This window comes from Schistocerca cancellata, chromosome 4 (assembly GCF_023864275.1).
Source record: "Schistocerca cancellata isolate TAMUIC-IGC-003103 chromosome 4, iqSchCanc2.1, whole genome shotgun sequence".
NCBI classification, from domain to species: Eukaryota; Metazoa; Arthropoda; class Insecta; order Orthoptera; family Acrididae; genus Schistocerca; species Schistocerca cancellata.
The window spans coordinates 317,996,066-318,022,521 of NC_064629.1; the positions used below are offsets into that span (position 1 = coordinate 317,996,066).

The window sequence follows — 26,456 nt, forward strand, 5'->3', positions numbered from 1 at the left end:
TGAATCAGTTAATATTGCTCTTTGACTGACTTTCCTTTGGTAGAGCAACCATTTGCATCGTTGTACTGTGCAAACTTACCATCATAACTTGGATCTTATTCTTGAACTATTCGTTGCTCATCAAGAGTTAGTAGTGCCTCATGCACAGAAGTTTTGTAACCTCATTTTATTAATCAAACAAAAAATAACATTAATACAAATAGTCATATAACAGTATGATACGAGTAAAATACAAATCATGAACTAAGCAATACAGTAGAAACACTGAAAGCAATTTGTCCGAACATATAAGGCACTGGTCAACTATCTTTGGCAGAATACACAACTGTGTTCTAATACTGATAACACTTCCTGCTCATACACAAGAAACAGATCGTCAATAATAGTCACGAAATTACTGGCGGCGATCCAATCATTTTAACACTCACGTCAGTCTTTATGTTCTCAGTTAGGATTTTTAAAAAATGGTTCCATGCCTTCTAAAACAAGAAAAAAATTACACCACCTCGCTGACTTTTTAGTCACAAGACAACAAGAGAATTTTTTGTTTAATTTCTAATTGGATCTTCTGAAGGTGTGAAGAGACGAAACATGATGGCACCAGCTCATGATACAAAAACTGGAAGAAGATGAGCGAGCTGGTTGCAGATTCAGGACTGTGCCTATTGTTCCACGTGTTCCTCTTGTTCCACGTGTTCCACGAGTTCTACATAATTTGCAGGATACAGCCCAATACGCCCATCTTTGCGCCCCTTGCACCATCCTTGCGCATCTTGATCCTCAAGCTTCTCAAATATGTCTCCTTCTTTAAGATTTAGTTCATCTGCTTCTGTCGCTTCATAGTCATAAAGTGCTCTCACTGGAATTCCATACTCTCCACAGTCAATATATGTTACGCTAGTGTCGTTATCACTTTCTTCTTCCTCAAATGGATTTGTACTTATTATCGTTTCTTTCATAAAGCCACAAGTAGCCTTTTTAATGTTTCCCTTTGCTATGGGAGTATTTTGGTCGTTGTTATCAGTTTGGTCTTGTGCAGACATCTCGTTTTCCTTGCTACGTGTAGTGGATTCGTAAGCATCTTCTGAAATAGCTCTCCAGTTTGTAAGAGTAGTTCCAGGAGCTACATCCGTCTTTGATTTGTGTTTTACGATTTCCCTCCAATTTTCTTGGTATTCCTCAAAAGTTGGCCACTTCATAGCCATGTGAGTTCCACGGTTTTTTGACCACCACTGTAAGTCTCTCTCAGGATTAGCGTTATCAACTGCCTCATAAAATTCTGCATATATCTGCAGGAAAGTAGGATCTTGAGATAAATCCAAACATTTGTGAACGGAAAACATTATTTTTTTGAAGAACTTCAACCTCTCTCCCTCCATTTCTTGGCATTTTTCAAAAACAGCTGTCATATCTTCAATGTATTTGGGATTATACAAGTGTAAATCACGAAGAACTGCTTCATATTTTCCTTTTGCTTTACGTAAGTTCTCTCTTGACTGTATTGAGCGATCCTGTATTTTTCTCACCTGACTCAGCGACAAATCAGTATCAGCAAAAGCATTTCTCAGCTGGTTAAAAAGAGAACGCTCGGTTCTGAATGCTATATGATAGTCGATTTTAGCTATATCCACTTTGTAAAATAATTTCTCCCAGGGCTTCTGGGCGTTTTTAAAAGCATCTTCCATTTCTTTCTTTTCCTTTATTTGCATCATAGACTTGTGATACGACTCCTTTTTCCAATTTTTTACCTCCTTTACTACCTCATTACACAGCTTGTCTTTGATTTTCATGTGCAAGTCGCCCAGTTTTTCCGCTTCGGTCAGAATGCCTTTCCATAGTGCCTCTGTCGTCCCATACTCAGGCCCTTTATCGACGAGATCACTCCACTTCTTGGCCCAGCCTTGCAGGTCCTTGGCGTAGGCTTTCTCAATGTCTGCTCTCTCCTTAATGAGAGCCACCAGGTCCTTACACAGTCGGCGACCGTCCGCGATGCGCTGCGTTGTGCTGCTGTAGTTGCCCGGCTCCCAGAACGAGCCGCCGTCCTCACCCGTCTGCATGTCGGACAGATGGGCAGTCCAAACTAAAAGGTCGTTGTACCCCGCCAGCCCGGTTTCTGGATGTTAAGAGTTTTGGATGGGGTGATCCTCCGGTGCAACTCGATACTGAAACAAAGAAGATTCCAAAATGACTGCAAGATATCCCAAGGCAAATGTGTTCACAGGAACAGTTAGAGATATATATTACTTTTCTATATTGAAGTTCCATCGAACAAGCAACAAGAAGACTAAATTACAAAACTTAAGATTCGACCTAAATACTTCCATTGCTATGATGAAGCAATCTTATGAAAATCAGTACGCCACACATTACTGCTGCACTCGATCAGCCGTTCAATATATCCTTCGGCTGCGGTCGCGTTCCAGACAAATTAATATGCTCCTTTATAGAACTACCTTATAAAAAGTTGGAAAGAGTTAAAGTGAGTTACTACAGGCAGTTTTACTTGCTTCGCTGCTTTACAAGATTTCTGAGAAAGCTGTTTGTCATACAGTACTAACATATCTCAGAATGCAAAGTTATCTGTCGAATCTTCTATTGCTGATTTTCACATACTTCTTTTAGAGAGACGCTTTTAATTCTGTATAGAACTTCCTCACACTCGTTTAGATCCTTTGGAGCATTGGGATAGTTTTTTATACGCACTAATGCATATCTGTTGTTACGGCGGTTCTCTTTCGCTAATATTCTGTGTATTATACACAAAATGACCTATCCTAGTAGTAGTAGTGGTAGTAGTAGTAGCTTTATTCATCCATAAATCTCTTTTTGCAAGGATATAGGACATTTCAAAGTATTTACAAGTTTAGACCAATTTAAAATAATTTCATAATTGCTTCTACTATTTTTGAGAATTCTGACAGCAGGGAAATGGGCCGATAATTTTCTATGTCTTCTGCATTACCTTTCTTAAGCAAAAGTACAACTCTTGCCTGTTTTAACTGCTCTGGAAATGTCCGTGATGTGAAGGATTCATTTATTATATTTGTTAAGCGGCCTTGTATAATCCCTATGCACTGTTTCAGTACACACATTGGTACTTCATCTAAGCCTACTGACTATTTTTTTTTTTAGTTTCTGAACAGTTTTATTGACTTCATTCTCTGTGGTTAGAAGTAACATCATTGTATTTAGTGCAACATTATTTATACGAACTTTTGCTGCAACTTCTCTGCAATACTTGAAAAATGCTCGTTTACATAGTTTGCTAAGTGTTGTGGATCGTTTATTACCGTATCCCCCTCCCTTACCAGTATGTTATTCTGCGTTGGTTTACTTCTCCCCGTTTCCTTTTTTATAACATCCCAGATTGCTTTGCTTTTATTCTCTGCAGTATATATTATTTTGTCATTAAATGACTTTTTTGCAGCAATCAGCACCTTCCTATAGATCTTTTTGTATCTATGATAGAAAGAAATCTTGATCATTGCGATGATACAGGCATGTATACTTTTGGAAATGCCTTTTCAAAGTTCAATTTAAACAAGTGGAGAATTTAGGAGGTTTCATACTCACATTGGTTTCCTTATACACTTTGTCCCAGCTTTGTTTTTCTAGTTCTTTTGAAAAATCTTTTATTTTGATTTCTGATAGATGTCATTTGTAGGCTTATAGTTTATGGAATGATTCGATGCCTTATTTAACTGTTGTTATTTGACAGAGATGGTCTGATAGTCTGAGATCTTTTACAGCTACATCACATTTTTCCCTGTCCATATTTGTGGACACATGGTCAATTACTGATGGAGTCATTGTAGTAACCCTTGTTGCACTATTGACCAATAGGGACATGCCAAAACTTTAAAGGATGTTTATGAAGATGCTGCTGGATTCATTTATGATATTAGTGTTACTGTTAATATCCCCACACAGAATTATGTTGACCTTTGTATTTGAGACTTTATCTAGAACTTCTGTTAATTTATTAAAAAAAGTATCCACACTACCTCTGGGAGATCTATACACACAGAAAATGATTAATTTCTTGGTGATATCAAGAATTCAATAGCTGATATTTCAAAGCGTTTGTCTACAGTTATTGTACTGAGGTCATGTCTTGATTTGAACTGTGTTCCTTTTCTGATATAAATGCATGATCCTCCACCCCTTGAATTAGTTATGCCGTAAGAGTTTGCCCTTTCATATAAAGATAATACTATATGTTGGATTTCTATGTCTCTACACCAGTGCTCAGTAATATAAACCACTATGCAGTTCAAAGATTGGAGCTCAACTTCTAATAGCTGTATTTTATTTTTTATTGATTGCATGTTTTGATGGAGGATTGTTCAGTCTGTGAAATACCCCATGTTACTCTTTCCAATTGTTTGTTTTTCTTTGTGACATCTGGTATGTGTGACATTTGAAGTGTTAAAATGTGACTTGTGAGTGATTGCCGGCCGCTGTGGCCGAGCGGTTCTAGGCGCTTCAGTCCGGAACCACGCTGCTGCTACGCTCGCAGGTTCGAATCCTGCCTCGGGCATGGATGTGTGTGATATCCTTAGGTTAGTTAGGTTTAAGTAGTTCTAAGTATATGGGACTGATGACTGCAGATGATAAGTCCCATAGTCCTTAGAGCCATTTGAACCATTTTGAGTGATTGTTTCAGTATTTTTTAAACTGCTGGAGATTCTCTTTAGGCAGGGGAACCTGTTGTCTGGATTTATCCTAAAAAAGATCTACTTTTGCTACCTACGACAACAGGTGTTTGACCATGCGTGTCCCGAGATCCACCCCCTATACTTTCATGAATCTGTTGTACAAATCTTCCCTTCCCAGTCCTGTTTAGCTGTAGGCCATGCTTAGTGAAACCCCAACTGTTGATAGTCCCGACGGGCACCAGACAAACATGAGCAAAGTTGGCTGTCCTCAGAGCCATCCCTAACCCCACACTGATTCGCTTCACAGTTCAATCAAGGTGTGGTCGATCATAACGCCGGAACAGCTCAACAAAGTGTACGTTGGTGCCATGAGTCAGGGAAGCTATGTTGTCCAGGTCACCACCTATCCTGACCCACCCACTATCACTACATGGTCCTCTTTTGTAAAGTCCTTGCATAAGGACCCTAGGTCCCCTATCACATGACTTAACCCAGCATTTGACTTGAAGATACTGGTGGCCTGGTACGCTGCCCCTAAACTTTCCTGTGACTAAGGTCCTACACCTTGCCCATGACTACTACCTAACAGAAGCACTTTCCTCTTCCTAGCACTCTGTACATTCCTAGGCTTCTTAGCCTCGGTTGAAGTGTGCTGCACATTTCCTGCTCCTAGTTGTAACTGAGGTTCTTCAAAAAATAGTTCAAGTGGCTCTAAGCACTATGGGACTTAACATCTGAGGTCATCAGTCCCCTAGACTTAGAACTACTTAAACCTAACTAACCTAATGACATCGCACACATCCATGCCCAAGGCAGGATTCGAAACCTGAGGTTCTGCTCCATTTAACTCTGGCAGTGGTATATACCTGTTTTTGGTGTTGATGATAAAACTGTCAGCTCACGTGCTCTTTCTTCGTATCCTCCTACCAGCTGCCAGTTCCCAGCCACCCTCCTCCGTCCTATCTCCCTTGATCCTTATCAGTTCCTTCCTTGCTTCCTCCGACTGTGTCTGAAGGGCACAGATTTTCCTTTCCTGTTCCCCAATCAAAATGTTCCTACTGCATACTCTGCAGTTCCAGGAGAGAGCCACAGCTGTTCTCCCAACATTCTCCACACTGCATCCACTCCAGTGAATATATTTCCTACAAGATTGACAACAAATCCCTCTACTCACTACCCTATAACAGCTCCCACATATCTCACTCATGGTCAGTTTCGAAAGAATAATTAAGTTTAAAGAAAGTTCTGAATTTGTCAAGGACGCGAGATTGGCTGTGTGTAAGCAAAAAACGACACAAAGGTCTTATGTGCGGTGGTTGTCGTTTTTGTACTGATTGAGAGATACAACGACAGAAGAATGAATTTTTAATTACTTTGCTTCTAGAGAAGTTACGATATCATGTGTGTTTGGTCTGGTTTTTAAACGTTTATAACTCGGAAAATTTAGGATTAGATCGCGTCTATCTAACTAGTAAACAATACGAAATGCGTTAGTTAAATACGATTTAGAAACGTTTAATTACACTTTTATTGCGACAATAGACACTGGTGAAACTAGTAGCCGCCTTTTTTAAAAGCATTTTGCACTATCAAGAAAACTTGAATAGAATTTTTTGTGTTTATGTCACGCAAACTTTCGTGTTATGTCGCGATTGTCGGGACTTCAGCTAAAGAACTAGTTTTTACAAGAACAAGCGCTGCTGGGACGCTAATATTCAGTTGTGTGACAAGAACGGACACTACAGCAAGTATAAAAAACAAAGAAAATTAAATTTGACACTATTTCCTCTTAAATAAGTTCTTCTAGCGGACGAAGAAAATACCTGTGATCTCACTCGGCGGCCATCTGATCACATATGCATCCTATGACCGAGAAACGTTTCTTCCGAGGATCCACAGGAATCTAAAGAGCAACAACTAATAAACAAGAAAATGGTGCTAACCATATCGTACAGGGCTTGGTATCAAACGGGGAACCTAATACTTACTATGCAAATACTTTTTATAACAGAATTTAAAACTGTTTTACGTGTTCCACAGAAACACTATTTGTAAGCTACGCGTTGTTACTATGACAAAAAAGCAAATGATACTTTCGCTAAAATTTGTGCCACTGTCTGAGTAATTTAAAACAAAGTATGAACTCCACAAAGCAAACTATAATTTTGGCTGTAACGGGAAATAACTTGGCCAGGTGATGAAGTGTAGTAGAGCCTCAAATCAAAGTAAAATTCATTGCTATCGCGCAATGCAGGCACACAAAGTGATCACGGAAAAGTTTTCACCAACAGTGCTACCAACATGATTAATATCATAAATCTATGGATAGCAGTGATCTGGTGCTGTACTTAGGTTAAAATCAACAGTCAACATCGCAATAATATTTGTTTATGTTCCGGTTTTGGCTTATGTTAAAGCCATCTTGAGAATATTAGGCTCCCTATGGCTGGAGCTGGCGCCTCCTCAGTTTTCTCGTGATATCACGATCGTACACTGTACACTACCATTAAGCCTAAACCGGTAAGTAAACAAATATTGTTGCGATCTCGACTGTTGATTTTAACCTCAACATCATTAAATTTATTGACGATGAAAAGGGGAATACGTGACAACTTGGATAGAGAGCAGGAACTAATATGCTTCCCGGAAGGAGAAATTGAATTACGTAGACTGTGCGTAAATTGCAAAAGCATGCGATGTTGAAGGATATGGGATTCGATTATCAGCTCCAAAGTGGAAGCTATAAAGCGCTCACAATAACAATTTCATTAATGATACTGACGAATATGCCTTTTGAAAACTTCTGCCTTACCTTGTAAAACAAAAAAACTACCAACAAACCGAAATCATCTATGGAATTCAGTTGTAAAATGTGTCAAACTAAGCCTTTGATAATATTCAAAACATAAAATACAGTGGGCAAGAGAGCCGACGAGTAGCAAGCATTTTAGATGAAAATTGTGTGGTGAGTACTGTATGACACGTGTTTTAAAGGAAGATGTAACTGAACGTACTGCAACATCACACGGCACCTACCCGACTGGGGATATTCCTGGACGACTAGACAGAAAACATGTCCACAGTAATGATAGTGCCATAGAAATTTAATGCTCGGATATTCCCTGCGGAGTGCCGTGAGCTGCAAAAGAAAACTGTTAACTCTTGTAACATATTTTATTACAGTCTACTGCAAACGTTACCCACAATGATAACAAATTTCGTTCAGTTAGATAACATCTTCGGATCAATAGTACTTGCAGGGTAACCTGTCAGTTTCCGATGCTGTACACGTCGTAAGTGACTCACCCAACGAAGTTAAGTATAACACCTGAAACTGCCTGTTGCTCTGCAACTACTAATGATCCGAAGATGTTCTGTAACTGAACTACTTCCGTTAACATTGTAGAAGATGTACTGCACTAGACTGCAAATAACGACATTATACGCTACCTGACGGAAAAAGTGAAGTGCCCAGAACATAAGTCCGCATGTTAACGTAACTTCGCACCCGTACACACCGTCAGCAGTTTTATACGAAAATGATTTGGGTTCCAATTTCCTGTGACATGTAGAACAGCCACCAGAGTGCATTGGTTGTTCGTGTCTAGTGTTATTACCAGACTTCGTTGGGTATGTGAGGGATGTGAACATCGTCAGGTGTCGAGTGATCACAGTGAAGGACACGAAGATGCTACGTACAGATATGAGTCAACGTTATCAGCGTCTGACAGAGTTTGAAACGCGCCTCATTCTCAGTCTCAAATTGGCCAGCTGGTCGAATCGTGCTATATCCAAATTTGTGGGGCATTCAGGTGGAGGATTGCCCTATTGTGCACCAACCACAGTCTCTTCTCATTTGTGCCTGCCATCCGAGAACAGCTGCAACATTCTATGTTATCAAGCACCATTGGTGGGAAAGTAGCAGCAATCGGAGTAGGGTATTAGGATCTCATGCTATTTGCACCACCACGAGCAAACGGCACCGTTTGGAGTGGTGCTGTGATCGGGAAGAATGGACCGCTGATCAATGATGATGCGTCGTGTTCAGCGATATATTGCGGTTAGGCACTGCCCCGGATAACCATCGTCGGCGATTATAGCAGCGACCTGAAGAAAAGTCCCTTTCTTCCAATGTTTTGGAGAGGCACAGCAGTGTTACCCTTGGCGTCGTGAGGTGGAGGGACCATCGGGTATGACTTCAGATAATGGTTTGTGATGATGATTCCGGGAACCAGTGTGACTGCTCGAGGGTACGTCAAGGGTATTCGGCGCCTTCATGTGCTACCTCTCGTGTGGCAGTATTTTCAATATAACAAAACTCTTCCACACGTAGCACGTGTCTCTATGAATTGTCTGCAGGATGCTGAGGTGCTCATGTGGCCAACAAGATTTTCAGACGTGTGCCCGATAGAAAATATGTGAGTCCAGCTCAAACCTCAACTCCATCCCAGTCCCAGGATCCATGATATCAAGGATCGGACACCAGTTGTGGGCCAGTTTGCCACAGGGGAGAATAAAACGGCTTCATGACACCCTCCCCAAACCAACCGGGCCAGACGCCAGAGGGAGGAGGAACGCCATATTGATAAGTGGGATCATAGTGCCAAGCTCGTTTTAAGTATCACTCTATTTCATGGTCACTGAAATGACATGACATACCCTCAAAACGCGTGAAGTATCATTGCGTTTGCTCCTCCCCTTCTGCGTGCTTCACATGTTTTCAGGCATTGTAGTTACTCGGTATTCGCACGTTTCTCCACTTGACACTACATCAAGTATTCATAGATTAAGCCTCGCTTCGTGTTTCGGAGCACCTTGGTAGTCAGTCCAACACTGCTCCATCTGTATTACTCGTTAAAGCCAACTAGATTACCTGGCGTGGATAGCGGTACTGTTGTTGACGCTCCAAGAACATGATAGGGGAGGAAATAACAGCGTACACCCCAATATTCTTACAAATGGAGCACCGCCACAACCTACATGTCTGTATCTCAACGCCCTTTATAGAGCATCAACTGCGCACTTACCGGCGCGTCTGTTGGCAATGCTTCTCGTACACTATCAGTTTGCCAGCATTTGTTCATAGTAAAATATGTATGGATTCAAGCTTCGTCTAAATAAACCACTGGCCATTTTAATTCTGATGACTCGTATTTCTAATGTAGTTTGCCTTTTTGGAAACTATGTTATATCTTTCGTACATTAAACTCGTTTATTCTGATCCCTTTTAAATTTAAGTTTCATAGAGAGAACAATTTTCCTCACGAGATACGGGTCGGGGGTGGGGATAGAAGTACGTACGGAATGGTGATGTAGTTTAGGGTTGCAGCTGTCTCACACGAAAGCGCTTCACACCGGTGGGCCTTCGTAAAGGAGATATCTTGCTCAAAACTCGGACGTGGTCAGTTTCCGGGATAGCCATTAAACCGAACTACTGAGATAGGGAGCATGCTTGAGGAATACAGCTCAGTGCTAGTGCGCGATTTTGTTGGACTTATTAATGATTTAGCTTTATCCACAAATTTATTGAAAATTTGAAGCTGCTGTTCATATAATTTTCATGGTGCAAGCACAGTTTATGTCACCATTGTTATCATGATCACTATCACTCTAAAAATAATAAATCATAACATAATAAAGAAGTTTGTATGCGTCGAGTGCAAGTTAAAATTACTGTATTTTATCTCTTCGTCATCTGTTTTGTACTCAACATAATGAAAGCAGTTATCTCAACTGCACGTAGAGTAAGAATAAAGAGAAACAAAGAATGAAATGTAAATTCACTTATGACTAGGATCGAAGCAGCACCTTTCTGCAAGGTAGTACGACACCACGACACTACACTATCACGCTGCACTGCAAAACACTAGTTCTTATGAATGGTAATTAAAGACATATCGTCTACTTTCCGACAACGGCATCACATGAACGAAAACCCAGCAGGGTGCACAGCTTCATGGTGAAGTGCCTGGAATCTTAAATCATTTTTTAATCTCTGTCCTTCCCCTTGGCAGAGTTACTTTGCGTGCTTTGAATTCCACTTCTGTAAGACAGAATCAATGAAGTTCTCTTTAAGCTTGTATTTCCTTGCATCATTCATAATACCGCGGCAGTAGCTGTCTAGTTACACATTTACACATATCGTCAATGGAATATTTATTGTGTGCTCTTTGATGTTCTTCTTTGTAGTAAATACTTCAGCTCCACTTATCTCAGCAACGTGTTTCTCCTGCAGCAATCTGCGCACCATCGACTTACTCAGCTTTCATATTTTGCTTTCATCCGTGGACACCTTTCCCGTCAGCTCTGTCACTGCTTTATCCTTCTCACCGGCAATAAATTCGCATTTTGTTAACAGCAACCTTCTACTCTCAGGTAACACGGCACAATTGTGCAGTTTGGCTGCAACTAGTCCACGTCAGCAAGCTAGTCCTCCTTGATTTGCAGAGTATTATCACCGGAAGGGGGCAGGTAGTTTGTCGCCTTTGAGGATACAAAGGGCCAGGCAGGTCAAAATACGGGGCCTTTCTACGTTACCGGACGCTTCTGATCTGCTCCCCTGCGACTCGGCGTGCCAAGTAAAGAGGCGGGCCGCCTCTGGCGGCTGCGCGGTACGCCTGCTGACGTAGCGAGCGCCACCCACGCGCCGTAGGCCCAATGCTGTAGCGCTCACTACAGGCACTTTCACACAGGAGGCCGTGCATCCAAATAACACGGAGCTGATGATATTTGCTTTACATTCAGTCATATGCGCCCTTTCGAACGAGAGGCGCAGAGTTCCGTCTTCGGTTTGCTATAGTTGTCGTGTAATTTGTCAAGTGAATCGCCGCTACTAGCTTCACACAGGGCCAAAGTGGAGCTTTCGGACGAGACGCAGTGAGATGCTTCCGCTAGCCGTGCTCGTAGTTCCGATACACTCTATCAAGTCTCCAGCACCACTGTTTGTGCCCACTGTCCACTGTAATCATTAGTGGACAGTATAGTTAGTTCTCTGTATCTGTATGGACTGTAAAGAAACACTGATAAATTCGACGAGCAGAGTATCACTTCGGAAGTGCAAAACAGACCAATACTGTGGGAGTGTTCCATCCTCAACATGTAAATAAAGTATAAAAAGCTGAAACTTGAAACGAAATATGTACATTATATAGAGGGCGTCACAGGAGGAATGATCAGTATTAAGGAATATGACAATAACGATCATTCGAAGCAAAAATATATAGTAAACATAGCTATGAGCAGTTATTCGTCTTCGATACTGTGAAACAAATCTCTTCTATTGTAAGCACTTTGTTTCCGTACTCTGAGAGGTGATAGTATGATTCAAAACAAGGCAAAATGTCCAGTAAACATGAGCCGTAATGTGAATACCTTAAGAAATATGAGCTCTTGTTCATCTCCGCTACTGTGAAACACATCTCTTCTACTGAACAAGATATGCATTTTAGATCCCAAGCTTACTACCCAATTATTCCCTGTTTTGGTCCACACTACCTCCTCCCAAATCATGGAGAACAAAGAGCTTGCAGGAGAAGAAATTGGTTTCATGTTATCGAAGATGGAAAAGTGCTCGTAGTTCTTAAGATATGTATTTTAGAGCCCATGTTTACTAGACTTTTTTGCTTCGAATGATCGTTCCAAAATATCCCTGAATATTACCATTAATCCTGGAACTGCATGTATAAGGGATTTTGACACTTTACCACCACAGGAGAATAATATCATTACTAAGCATTTGTGAAAAAAAATGTTAATTTAATGCACGGTATTCACCGTAGAGTGTTATCAGCTACTCTCCACTGCAGTTCTTTCTGTACTAAGTGACGGCAAAAAGTTAAAAATTCATTAAAGGAAAAATTTCCAGGTTTTGCTCGAAGTGTCTCAGCAGGCAATGGAATGCTCTTTAACTAAAGCCAGAGGAAGATAAATAGGTGGAACGAAATCTGCTTTTTTCGTACACTTAGTTTCTTCGTAATGATAAAACTTGCAGCAACCACGAACAGTGCCTCTACGGGAGACACCCTTAGTAAATGGCCGCAGGTTACCGTATGTACATATAATGTGCACTGTGAATGTAAAATGATTCCACGTCACTATGGTTACTTGAGTAAATGGTCCACGGAACATGAAGCGGAGCAGCTCTAAATCAACACGCAGGCAGGAGACATCTGCGATAACCGAGACTTCGGCTCCGATTTTACACGAAAGAATGCCTGCAAGAGAGCGCTCACTGAATTCCAGAGACACGGCCTCCTGTGTGATAGGGACCTAACGCCTGTTTATTTATTGTTACAGCTTCATGAATTTTAAGATAGTAATCGGTCGTATTGCTGTGTTACCCACCAAGGCAAACTGTAGTCCTGACCAGAGTGACATAATAGAAAGGTGCATACATTAATCTAACATTTTACAATTTTAATGAAATTGGTGCGCCATAATATGTTACTCTAAGAAAGATGATTCAAATGGCTGCCACTGAGAGAGTTGCCGGAGTGGTTACAGCACAGAATTCACAAAATGAAATGAAATGATCGTATGGCATTGTTGGCCTGGAGGCCCCATTCGGGGGAGTTCGGCCACTGTATTGCTAGTCCTTGTTAGGTGACGCCACATCGGCGACTTGCGAGTCAACGATGATGAAAATGTTGACGGACACACACCACCCAGTCCCCTGCCGGAAGACGAACACGGGCCCCCTGCGTGGTAGGCAGTAACGCTACCGCTATGCTACGGAGGTGGACACAGAATTCACAAGCTCGGTCCGTGCATCCATACTCAAGTTCCTGCGTAGTTTTCTTATACTGCTTAAGACCTTTAAAAAGGCCATGGCCAATTTCTTTTGCCATTACTCTCCGTTCCATTTTTACCTTCGTTTTTAAATATTTTGCTGCTGGTGGGACGTTACTCTTCCTTCCATTCAAACTACTGCTGAGTTTCCACATTACTGAGACTATATGATGACATTCGTCAGCCGTGACCGTGAAACTGCCTTCTACAAATTCGGATATGAATGGCGATTTTGCCTCTTCGTTTAGATACATGTAATCTGATACAACGGTATTTTACGTATCATCACTTGTTACGGATCGTACTATCCAGCAATTATCACTGATTTTTTGTTAAGGTGATTTTCGCCCTTCATTTAAGTTACGAGGTGCATTCAACTTCTAAGGCCTCCAATTTTTTTTCTCCGGACTGGAAATAGATAGAAACATGCGCATTTTGTTAAAATGAGGCTGCGTTCATTGTCAATACGTCACAGAGATGGCAACACCGTACGGCAGATGGAATTTTACCGCCAGCGGCGAGAATGAGAACTGTTTTAAATACTTAAAATGGCGACGTTTTCCTTACTTGAACAGTGTGCAATCATTCGTTTTCTGAATTTGCGTGGTGTGAAACCAATTGAAATTCGACAGTTGAAGGAGACATGTGGTGATGGAGTTATGGATGTGTCGAAAGTGTGTTCGTGGGTGCGACAGTTTAATGAAGGCAGAACATCGTGTGACAACAAACCGAAACAACCTCAACCTCGCACAAGCCGGTCTGACGACATGATCGACAAAGTGGAGAGAATTGTTTTGGGGGATCGCCGAATGACTGTTGAACAGATCGCCTCCAGAGTTGGCATTTCTGTGGGTTCTGTACACACAATCCTGCATGACGACCTGAAAATGCGAAAAGTGTCATCCAGGTGAGTGCCACGAATGCTGATGGACGACCACATGGCTGTCTGTGTGGCATGTTGCCAAGCAATGTTGACGCGCAACGACAGCATGAATGGGACTTTCTTTTCATCGGTTGTGACAATGGATGAGACGTGGATGCCATTTTTCAATCCAGAAACAAAGCGCCAGTCAGCTCAATGGAAGCACACAGATTCACCGCCACCAAAAAAAATTTCGGGTAACCGCCAGTGCTGAAAAAGTGATGGTGTCCATGTTCTGGGACAGCGAGGGCGTAATCCTTACCCATTGCGTTCCAAAGGGCACTACGGTAACAGGTGCATCCTAAGAAAATGTTTTGAAGAACAAATTCCTTCCTGCACTGCAACAAAAACGTCCGGGAAGGGCTGCGCGTGTGCTGTTTCACCAAGACAACGCACCCGCACATCGAGCTAACGTTACGCAACAGTTTCTTCGTGATAAGAACTTTGAAGTGATTCCTCATGTTCCCTACTCACCTGACCTGGCTCCTAGTGACTTTTCGCTTTTTCCAACAATGAAAGACACTCTCAGTAGCCGCACATTCACCAGCCGTGCTGCTATTGCCTCAGCGATTTTCCAGTGGTTAAAACAGACTCCTAAAGAAGCCTTCGCCGCTGCCATGGAATCATGGCGTCAGCGTTGTGAAAAATGTGTACGTCTGCAGGGCGATTACGTCGAGAAGTAACGCCAGTTTCATCGATTTCGGGTGAGTAGTTAATTAGAAAAAAAATCGGAGGCCTTAGAACTTGAATGCACCTCGTACAACAACAGAAGCATAAACCATTGTTTTTAATTCGGAGAAGGTGCGAGAATTAAATGTTGAATGGTACTATTATTCGAAAATTCATCTGGGTGTAGAATAATCACCGCTACCAGTCACTGTTTAAATAAAAAACAAATAATGTGGTGATGATCAAAAAAACACAAATGAAACACTTTGAACTGGCTAAGCCAAATGTGCTGTAAAATATTATGGTACCACATATAGCTGGTATATCCATATCGTTTTCACATTCTATTTGTCACACTGTTTTTCAAAAATACTTCGTTTCATACGCCAACTATATATTACTCACCATACTAATTATTGGTGCTTCCATATTATGCCTTTGATAAACTAATGACTGTTCAGATTAGTACTTCAGAAGCACATGCACTCACTATCGTAGCTGCATACAAATATAAAGTACATGACAGCGTTGGGCTCTCACCATATAAGGCGGTATACGGTAGAAAGATGCGATCGCCTTTCAAAGTGATTAAGCCTAAAGTTGGGAAAATGGGGAGTCAATGAAGAAGTTTGCGAAGATGTTAGAGGAAGTGTGGAAATGGATTAAAAAAGAGAATTTGAAGGCGCTCGAGCGGCAAGAACAACTGTGACGATGTGTTGTTAAGCTACCTCAGTTTGAAATAGATCATTAGGTTGTGCTGGAAAACCCTTCACACCAAAGGGAAAATCTAAAAATTTTCTTACGTAACATTAAGGGCCATATCAAGCAATAGAAATGACATCACCGTGAACGTGAAGTTACAGCTACTGACGAAAATGTCCACTGTTCTTGGAGGATGCGTTAAAACTAATATGGGTACTTGAGGCACATTATCACAAGTGCCAGACTCGTTACCTAGAGGGAAAGTTAAAACTAAAAGAAAATGACGACCAGGTTGCACTATAATAATCAAAACTATCCGAACGACCTGAATTGGGCTTCGCCTGATTTGTATGCAACCCACAAAATGGAATATCCTTGCAAGTCCTATACAAAATGGTTGATACATTGTATTAATTCCCAGGGCCTCTCCGAGAAAATTTTTCCACACGAGCGACTTATCATATGGCACTCCCCCCCTCCCCCTCCCTCCTTGTCACTCGTATATTCTCATCCCTGTCAATTTTTGCTACTATGTTGTGACAGAGAAAGGGGGAAAATCGGAACAGAAGAGAACAGAAGCGTTTGGGACGTGGTGCTACAAAAGAATGTTGAAAATGAGGTGGACTGATGAGATGATGAAATAGGAGGTTCTCAGCTGAATCGACGAAGGGAGGAACATATGGAAGACACTGACAAGCAGAAGGGACAGGATGATAAGACATGTGTTAAGGCGTCATGGAATAACCTCTATGGTACTAGAAGGAGCTGTCATGGGTAAAAAATTTATGGGAAGACAGAGGCTGGAACACATCCAACAGATAACTGAGGATGTAGGGTTCAAGTGCTACTCTGAGATGAAGAGTTATCGCAGGAGAGGAATTCGCAGCGGACCGCATCAAATCAGTTGGAAGACCAAAAACAAAAATAAAAAGTGTTATGCACAGTACATTTTGCAACTGGGGGCCAGGGGCGCAGCTAGCGGTCTCTACTGGTTGTGAAACGTGCTGTATAGGAAGATATCGAACAGTTGTGGCCGCTCTGGGAATCACCTCAGAATGGCTCCCCAAGTGGCTTGTGTCGCTTGGCTCAAATACCGATCCTGTAAATTCGACAGGTAAGTTGCATAACAAATCTTATCTGGTCCACAAGCGAAATGGTCACTGTACATGTTCTACTTGCTACAACATAATAAATAGTCAGTTCCCTGCCACCTTTCTTTCAGTGTTCAGAATTGTAATGAAAGTTAGCAGATCCTACATGAAAGTTCCCAATAGTATAATACATTTTTGTTGTCTCGTTCCGGTCTACGCCTCACATCCAATACACTACTTCCACTTCACAAGTTAGTGCCTCTTTATAAAAGCTCAAAACAACAGCCGAAAGTTGAGATACTGGTTGCTCTTCAAGGTTTCGTCATACTAGACAAAGGCCTAATGTATTCTATCTATTTGACTGGTTCATTCTAAAACTTTTGCAGAGGAATCTGCATCTTTGAAAATTTTTGTGTTGTAATTATATTTTCATTTCAAAACCTGAAAAGAGGAGAATTGATTCGCTTGTAGTGTGGTTTTATACAAAAAACATGAAAATTAAGTGTGTGATAAGATAAGAAATGAGGAGCTTCCGTGCAGAAACGACGACGAAAAGAATATGTCGAATTTATTAATGAAAGCAGGATGGCAGGACATATGTTAAGGCAGTACGTGAAAACATCCATGTTACTACAGAGAGCTGTAGAGGGAGAAAGTTGTAGGGAAAGACATGAATATTCAACATATAACTGAAAAAGTTTAGTACCGGTGGAAAGATTGGCACAAGAGAAGTCGTGACGATTTGCATCATATCATTCAGAAGACCGGAGGACAAAGTTACTTGTCTGAGAAATATGTATACGTTGGTCCTGTCGTTGCAGTTGTGGTCTTCAGTCCGACGATTGGTTTGATGCAGTTCTCTACGCTAATCCAACAAGTGCATTACCTTTAGATGACTAATGCAATCTGGTGCCACTTGGACCTTCTTGATATATTCGAGCGTCGGTCTTTCTCAACTGTTCTTACTCCCCCTCCCCTCCCCACTTACACCTCACACACGTCTCCATGCATTGTCACATCACAATTTTGTTGATGCCTTACGACGCGTCCTATCGAACGAGCCTCTTAGTCAAGTTGTAAACTAAAAGATAAATATCTTTCCTTCCAATACTGATTCAGTACCTCCTCACTATCCGATCTATATGTTTAATCTTCAGCATTCTTTTCAAGCATCAAATTTCAGAAGCTTCTATTTCCTTCCTGTATGATATGTTTTCAGCCTACGCATCAGTACCATTCAAAGTTACACTCCAGGCAAATACCTTCCGAAAAGACTTACCAACAGTTAAATTTATTTTAGATGTAAATTAGTTTCTCATTTTCAGAAATAAGTTTTTTGCTATTGCGCCTCGCTTTTTCTGTTATCTCTACTTTGGCCATGTTCACTTACTTTGCTGACTAAGTAACAAAACTCATCTACTACTTTCAGTGTCCATTTTCCTAATCTAGTTCTTTCAGCACCACCTGGTTTAATTCGACTACATTTTATTATACTTGTTCTACTTTTGTTGATATTTCTCGTATCACCTCTTTTCACACTATTCATTCCGTTCAACTGTTCCTCTAAGTCTTTTGCCGTTATTGACAGAATTGCAACGTCATCGGCTAACTTCAATTTTTATTTCGTTTCTGCCAACTTTCATTTCCTTTACAGATTTTTCCTTCTTATCTTTGACTGGTTGTTCGGTGTACAGATTGATTAACATCGGGAATAGACTACAAGACTCTCTCACTGTCTTCTCAACAGGGGCTACCCTTCATGTCCTTCAGCCAGTCTGGTTTTCATACTGGGTGGTTATAGTGCAGCTACTCACAGAGGTCCAGTACGGTTGTAATTATTGTTTGACAGAAAAACTTAACAGATATTCTGATGCGTTAATGTGGAACCGCTTAGCGCTAGAAAAGACTTAGTTCTTATTGTGACCAACAGGTTTGGATCTGATGCTGTGATTATAGGAAAGATGTATAGAAATGTTTCTATACACAATGAATTAGGAGCGGTATGTGGGCAGGAAAGGTCAGGCAAGTGATAAGGGCATAACGTTGATTTTATTATTAACAGCTGCTTACACAATTTGTTCAATATGAACACTAGAGACGTTGACGAGAAAAAACGACGTTGTCAGTGTCAGCAGTTGTTCACATCAGTTCTGGTGGAATCTGAGCAAAGTGTTTCTGCATACTAGCTTTCAGGTATGTTAGAGATCGAATGAGCCAAAAGCCACATGGATTCAGATCAGAGGATCTTTCAAGCCATGTATCTTTGAAATCTCTGGAGGTAACACGTTCGTGGAAGGTTGCAGTAAGCATTTCAGTGGTCAAGCAGCATGAGCTATTGCCTCTTGTTACATGAAAACAGTGGTTTCCACACAGTTAGAAAGCAGGAATCAGATGCTGCACAAGGGGGATGACACGGTACACTTGACAGGCCCTTCTCTTCAAGGAAGGGTAATAGCGATTCCACACTACGCAGTCAAATACGATGAGTGCAGCGGCTCTTCGTGAAAAACACGCGGTTTAACAGTACTCAAAATTGGGCAGGTCTGTGTATTCACTGCACCCTGTGGTGTAAAACGTGCCTCGTCATTGCTGCGTGGAATATTGTTGGGCCACATGTTATCAACGTCGATCCGTGCCCGAAAACAACGAGCAAATTCAGAAGGTAACTGCGCATTATGAGGTTTCAGTTACCGTACTTTCCGGATCTTTTACGGCTATCAATGTACAACAGACATCAGAACTTTCCATACTAATGACGATGTGAAGGACAATTCTCGTAAGACTGCTCGAGCAGTAACACTACCTGGAGCACGCGCTGCATGATCAGTTGCAGCAAGAGTAATCCCGTCAAGAACTTCAACCGAGATAGAAAGCCTTCCTCTCCTAGGTGCCAAACCAAGCTCCTCCGTGTCTCAGGATTTTGTTACAATCTTCTTTTGACCATTTAAAAACATCGAGCCTCTCATCAGAAATTTCAGTCGGGAATACTCTCTCAGTGCAGCTCTGTAATTGCTGCCATTCAAATAAAACCGTTTCACGAACAACGCACGGTCTCTGTTCTCGACATCCATACGTTTCACTCACGTTACGGCTTGTCAAAGGATGTCATACCACGTAAAAACAGTGTACGGTGCCAGATTTACACCTCGTGGCCAAAATTGGAACTAAGTTTTTCCGAGCGTAAATTTGTTCCGCATTAATTCCTTAGCATATTTTCGAAGTTTCGCTGCCATATGATAATTACAACCCACACTGGACATCTATGAAAAACTGCACGTTATTTATAATCAACTGGTACAAGTTGTAAATAAACTTTCGCTCTCTCTATTTTATCCCTGCTACCTTCAGTATTTGTTTCTACCAGTGCACATTTTCTTTTTTCTTTTTTTTCAAAATCAGTGAATGCTCTAAACGTAAGTTTGCCGTTCTTCAACCTACTTTCTAAAATAGGGTCAGTATTGCCGCAAGTGGTCCTACGTTTCTCCAGAATCCAAATTGATCTTCCTAGCTTTTTTCTTTGATACTTCCACAAATAATTTGAGTCAGTATTTTGCAGCCATGACTTATTAGATCGATAGTTCGGCAATAGTCCCATGTGTCAGCAACTGCCAGCCTTAGCATTGGAATTATTACGTTCTTCTTGGTGTCAGAGAGTATTTTTCATACATCACAATTCTTGCCTAACTGATGGAATGGTTTTGTCATGGTATTTTCTCCAGAGGTTCTCAATTTTGAAGGAATATCGTCTACTCCAAATTCCTTTTTTCAGTTGATGTGATTCAGTGCTCTGTTAATTCAATTCAGTATCTCACGTGTTACCCAAGAAATCTGTTTATCTGTCTCTAACGCTGCTGTCAATATTAAACCATGCAGCAGTAATTCTTAACCAAAGGGATTTTAATTTCAACAGGCATTTACATTCAGAGAAATGAACAATAGACAGTTCAATAGTGTATTTACCAACCATGATGGGTTGCCTGTGTAGTTCATGTGGTTATGGGGTGTCAATGCTATTAACATTCAGTTTAGAAACATTTTTCCTGTCAAAGATTAAGTATGAGTTATAATGACATAACAAACAGCTGCTGTTGAAATGTATCCAGCAAATGAGATATTTAGTTTGCAGCAGACATGAGCAAAAAAAAAAAAAAATACAGTAGCTAATGTAAAGTTGAGCCACCCAAATTACTCCCCCTTTTATTAATTTATGGTATTTAGGCTGCAGTCAGTGAATCTGAAAACTATTCGTAACTGCGATTTAGCTTTGAGCGCTTGTGACAGAAATACAAATAAAATTCATTGGCCTCTTCATTTGGTTAACTAGGCAAGTGCCTAATCCATGTCATTCAAAAGCAAGTATGGGACGCACAAGATGCAGCTTAGCTGTGGGAACATTTTTCCTGCCACTAGCTAGAGACATGACTGCATCCAAGAATATATTTGGCAACAGTGTGTCCTTCGACTTACTTCCTTGAGTGACAGAGAAATATCCTGCTGTATTTACCAGAGGTATACAAATTATCTTTCCAACCTGCCTGCCCCTGTCTCCGCCGCAATCATTAAGGCAGCTCAACTTGCCCCAACGGAGACACAAGGAGTGCGTACGTACTGAAGCACAGTGGTTGCAGCAGGCTAGCTTGAGTTTCCGCAAGCCTGACAAGCTTCACGGGACACGTTCAAACTGCTGAACCTGACAACAGGTTGCACTGTCAATCCAATGTGCCAACAGAACAGCCAGATAAATCTCTAACTAGGCAGTTTCACTACTTATCACTACAGTGGGAGCACAAAAACGAACACACCAAACTTAAACGAGGTTGAGGAGAAATTAAGAATTGGGGAATATATAACAGTCACAAAACAGAGCCCAAATCTAGCAGGGGAAAAGTTTTCGTGCGTTTATGAGGCAGCTTCAATTACATCGGTATGTGTCTCGCCAAGCAAATTTTATAAAAATCTACTAAACATTCATTCCGGATCTCCAAATACGTAATATGTTTATATACTTAACCAGCAGTTTTCTCATTCTATAAATATTTCGAAAGGGACATGGACTTAATGACTGACAAGTGTGTGGAAATGTGTGCGAGGGACTTGAGGCCATTTATCAGTATATACGTTTTCTAGATATAGGGCACACATTGACTGAAATAGGATAAACATCTCCCTGATGAACCATGGATCTTGTAGTTGGTGAGGAGGCTTGCGTGCCTCAACGATGCAGATAGCCGTACCGTAGGTGCAACCACAAGAGGGGTATCTGTTGAGAGACCAGACAAACGTGTGGTTCCTGAAGAGGAACAGAAGCCTTTTCAGTAGTTGCAGGGGCAACAGTCTCCATGATTCACTCAACTGGCCTCGTAACATCAACATCTACATCTACATCCATACTCCGCAAGCCACCTGACGGTGTGTGACGGAGGGTACCTTGAGTACCTCTATCGGTTCTCCCTTCTATTCCAGTCTCGTATTGTTCGTGGAAAGAAGGATTGTCGGTATGCCTCTGTGTGGGCTCTAATCTCTCTGATTTTATCCTCATGGTCTCTTCGCGAGATATACGTAGGAGGGAGCAATATACTGCTTGATTCTTCGGTGAAGGTATGTTCTCGAAACTTTAACAAAAGCCCATACCGAGCTACTGAGCGTCTCTCCTGCAGAGTCTTCCACTGGAGTTTATCTATCATCTCCGTAACGCTTTCGCGATTACTAAATGATCCTGTAACGAAGCGCGCTGCTCTCCGTTGGATCTTCTCTATATCTTCTATCAACCCTATCTGGTACGGATCCCACACTGCTGAGCAGTATTCAAGCAGTGGGCGAACAAGCGTACTGTAACCTACTTCCTTTGTTTTCGGATTGCATTTCCTTAGGATTCTTCCAATGAATCGTAGTCTGGCATCTGCTTTACCGACGATCAACATTATATGATCATTCCATTTTAAATCACTCCTAATGCGTACTCCCAAATAATTTATGGTATTAACTGCTTCCAGTTGCTGACCTCCTATTTTGTAGCTAAATGATAAAGGATCTATCTTTCTGTGTATTCGCAGCACATTACAACCAAGACAGCATTGCTGTGCTGGTCCTGCGAACGGCTGAAAACAAGGGGAAACTACAGCCTTAATTTTTTTCAAGTGCATGCAGCTTTACTATATGGTTAAATGATGATGGCGCCCTCTGGGTAAAATATAAATACGCTAAGAAGATTCAGAAGGATGTAGGTTGCAGTAGTTACTCGGAAATGAAGAGCTTGGCTGGCCACTGTGGCCGAGCAGTTCTAGGCGCTTGAGTCCGGAACCGCGCGACTGCTACGGTCGCAGGTTCGAATCCTGCCTCGGGCATGGATGCGTGTGATGTCCTTAGGTTAGTTAGGTTTAAGTAGTTCTAAGTACTAGGGGACTGATGACCTCAGATGTTAAGTTCCATAGTGCTCAAAGCCATTCGATCCATTTGAAGAGCTTGCACAGGATAGAGTGACATGGGGAGCTGCATCAAACCAATCTTTAGACTGAAGACCACAACAACAACAGTATAAACGTATGGCATAGTGGATACTAAAAGCAACATTCTGGTGGTTCACGATGTAGTGCGATGAAAGTTTAATATAAAAGAAAAATTTATTCTTTCAGAAATATACTTTTCTACATTAACGTAATATGAAAAACGTACTTCGTGTTCGCTATAATACATTTGTGGCATTTAGAATGAACTATTTTGGCCACTTAGAACGAATACAGTGAACCTGCAATACACATCCTGTAAAAAGTAATTAAAGTCGTTATAACTGGTATCATATTTGGTTGGAGCACACTAAGATTACAGAAGCTAGACTTCCAAAATCTTACTTTAGTTGGCGTTGCAGTAAACCAGACATCTCCAGGTTCTTAGGCGCAAGGGATCTCGACTTTGAGATGGTTCTGATTACTGCAGAAACCATGTGACCTGATGATGGTTTGAATCGTCAACACCAAGTACTAGTTGAAAGTGAGTGAAGTATCAGAGAAAACCGTAAATATCGAAATGAATTAAGAAGTCCGAAATACGGCGAAAATTTAAAAAAGGACAAATAAAATGCTCCATTTCCTGGCCTACAATGGCCAAAAATGAATTTGTATTTCATTGAGCCTCGTCTTGTGATAGTCGAGTAAAAAAAAAGACTTTTTATCAACACCTGGACCCTGCTCATAACACTACCATGAAAGCGTAAGGAAAAAACTGCCACATAGCGTAGCACAGCGGGAAAACGGGCAGGCAAACAAGATTCCTTTAGCCTGCTTGGGTTGGCAGTAGCTCGGCTTGGATGGGAGTAGAGCAGCCTGCCCGTTCAGCTGATAACGTACTGCAGCATGCCTACCTGACTAACAGACAAACATGAGCAGGTTAAAAGCGCAATGTGTACACCTCTGATATTTACTTGACATTTTCGTGTCATTTTGATTCAATAGTCGCTATGGTTCTCACGTAAGGAACGACGTAGAGTTAGAAAGTTTATGTTTTTGTGACAGCCACTAATAATAATAATAATAATAATAATAATAATAATAAACCCCGTGGAGGCCCGGGAAAAGAATAGGCCTCCGGTATGTTCTGCCAGTCGTAAAAGGCGACGAAAAGAACAAACCACTAATAGGGCTAACCCCCCTTTTAGTGTGATTACTTGGTTCAGGACAGAACTAAAGAAGCCTCGGACAAGCGCCGTCATGGTCGGGGACGACGCTTGAACCCTATGCCCGCCCACAATGGTAACGACACTGCTAGCCAACTGGAAAATGATTTAAATCCAAATAGAGGTGTTTTGCAGGATATGCTTCCTGCAACCACCCTAGAAGGAAAACTAAGACAGAGGATGAGATGGTCAGATGAAGTTAATCGACATCTCATGTTCTGTTATTACCAAGCAACAAACCTAGGAACCAATACAACTGGATACAGATCACAAGTATACACAACATTTATTACCAGATACCCAGAATTAAAATTTTTAACAGAACAACGGCTAGCTGATCAGATCCGTGTAATAATAAAAAATAACAGGATACCCCAGTCAGAATTAGAAAACATCAAACAACAAGTACAACAAATACTGGAACAAAATAATGTGCAATTAAAAGAAGAAGAAAATACAGTAATGGACTCAAACATCCCAGTAAAGGACTCAAACATCCCAGAGCAAACACACAAAGACCAACACGCATCAATTAAACAATCAGAGGAAAACGAAATCTTAAGACAGCCACCAGAACAAGCACAAATAGAACACGAAGTGACACACATGTTAGATATAGAAGAGAAATTTCAGCTGACATATATAGATTACAAAGACACAAATACAGACATTAGACCATTCTTGCATAGACTGCCAAATAACCCACAAGTCGAAACAACAATAAAAACTATCAACACAATCATACACAACGAAATAAATGAAAACACAACTATGGAAGAGTTACAACTACTGGTTTATATAGGAGCACTCACTACACTAAATATACACACTAGGCAGAGATCAGAACCAACCAACACACAGAAGAAACCCACAAAACCAGCATGACAACACAGGCTACAGATCAGAATCGAAAAACTGAGAAAAGACATCGGACAGCTAACACAATTTATAAGAAATGAAATACCAGACAAAAGACGAAAAAGGTTAGGTAAAATCTCACAACAAGAAGCAATAGAGCAATTAGATGAAAAGAAGCAGAAATTACAAGCATTGACCAAACGACTTAGAAGATACAAAAAAAGTGAAAATAGAAGGAAACAAAACCAAACATTCAACACAAACCAAAAGAGATTTTACCAAACAATAGATAACACACACATTAAAACAGACAATCCACCAAACATAACTGACATGGAACACTTCTGGAGCAACATATGGTCAAACCCGGTACAACATAACAGGCATGCACGGTGGATACAAGCAGAAACAGACTCATACAAGATGATACCACAAATGCCTGAAGTGATAATTTTGCAACATGAAGTCACCCGAGCAATTAATTCTAGGCACAATTGGAAAGCCCCTGAAAATGATAAAATAGCAAATTTGTGGCTAAAGAAGTTCACCTCAACACATTCACATCAAACTAAATTATTTAACAGTTATATTGCCGACCCATACACATTCCCTGATACACTTACACACGGAATAACTTATCTGAAACCTAAAGATCAAGCAGACACAGCAAACCCAGCTAAATATCGCCCCATAACATGCCTACCAACACTCTACAAAATATTAACTTCAGTCATTACACAGAAATTAATGACACATGCAACACAGAACAAAATTATAACTGCTGAACAAAAAGGCTGCTGCAAAGGAGCACGAGGATGTAAAGAGCAACTGATAATAGATACAGAGGTGACATATCAAGCTAAAACTAAACAAAGGTCGCTAAACTACGCATACATTGATTACCAAAAAGCTTTTGATAGTGTACCCCACTCATGGTTACTACAGATATTGGAAATATACAAAGTAGATCCTAAATTGATACAGTTCCTAAACATAGTAATGAAAAACTGGAAAACCACACTTAATATCCAAACAAATTCAGATAATATCACATCACAGCCAATACAGATTAAGCATGGAATATACCAAGGAGACTCATT

The 26,456-nt window shown here is 41.0% G+C and overlaps 1 protein-coding gene across 1 annotated transcript; it reads right to left on the reverse strand.

The window, feature by feature from the left end:
* Positions 1–662: 662 nt before the first annotated feature.
* On the reverse strand, positions 663–2,057 carry LOC126184188 (protein kinase C and casein kinase substrate in neurons protein 2-like). Its single transcript, XM_049926556.1, has one exon. The coding sequence runs from the start codon at positions 2,055–2,057 to the stop codon at positions 663–665; it is 1,395 nt and encodes a 464-aa protein (XP_049782513.1).
* Between the last annotated feature and the right edge of the window lie 24,399 nt (positions 2,058–26,456).

Bases quoted from the DNA above. Each gene is read 5' to 3' on its own strand.
- LOC126184188 (XM_049926556.1), bottom strand. From the start codon at position 2,057: ATGCAGACGGGTGAGGACGGCGGCTCGTTCTGGGAGCCGGGCAACTAC.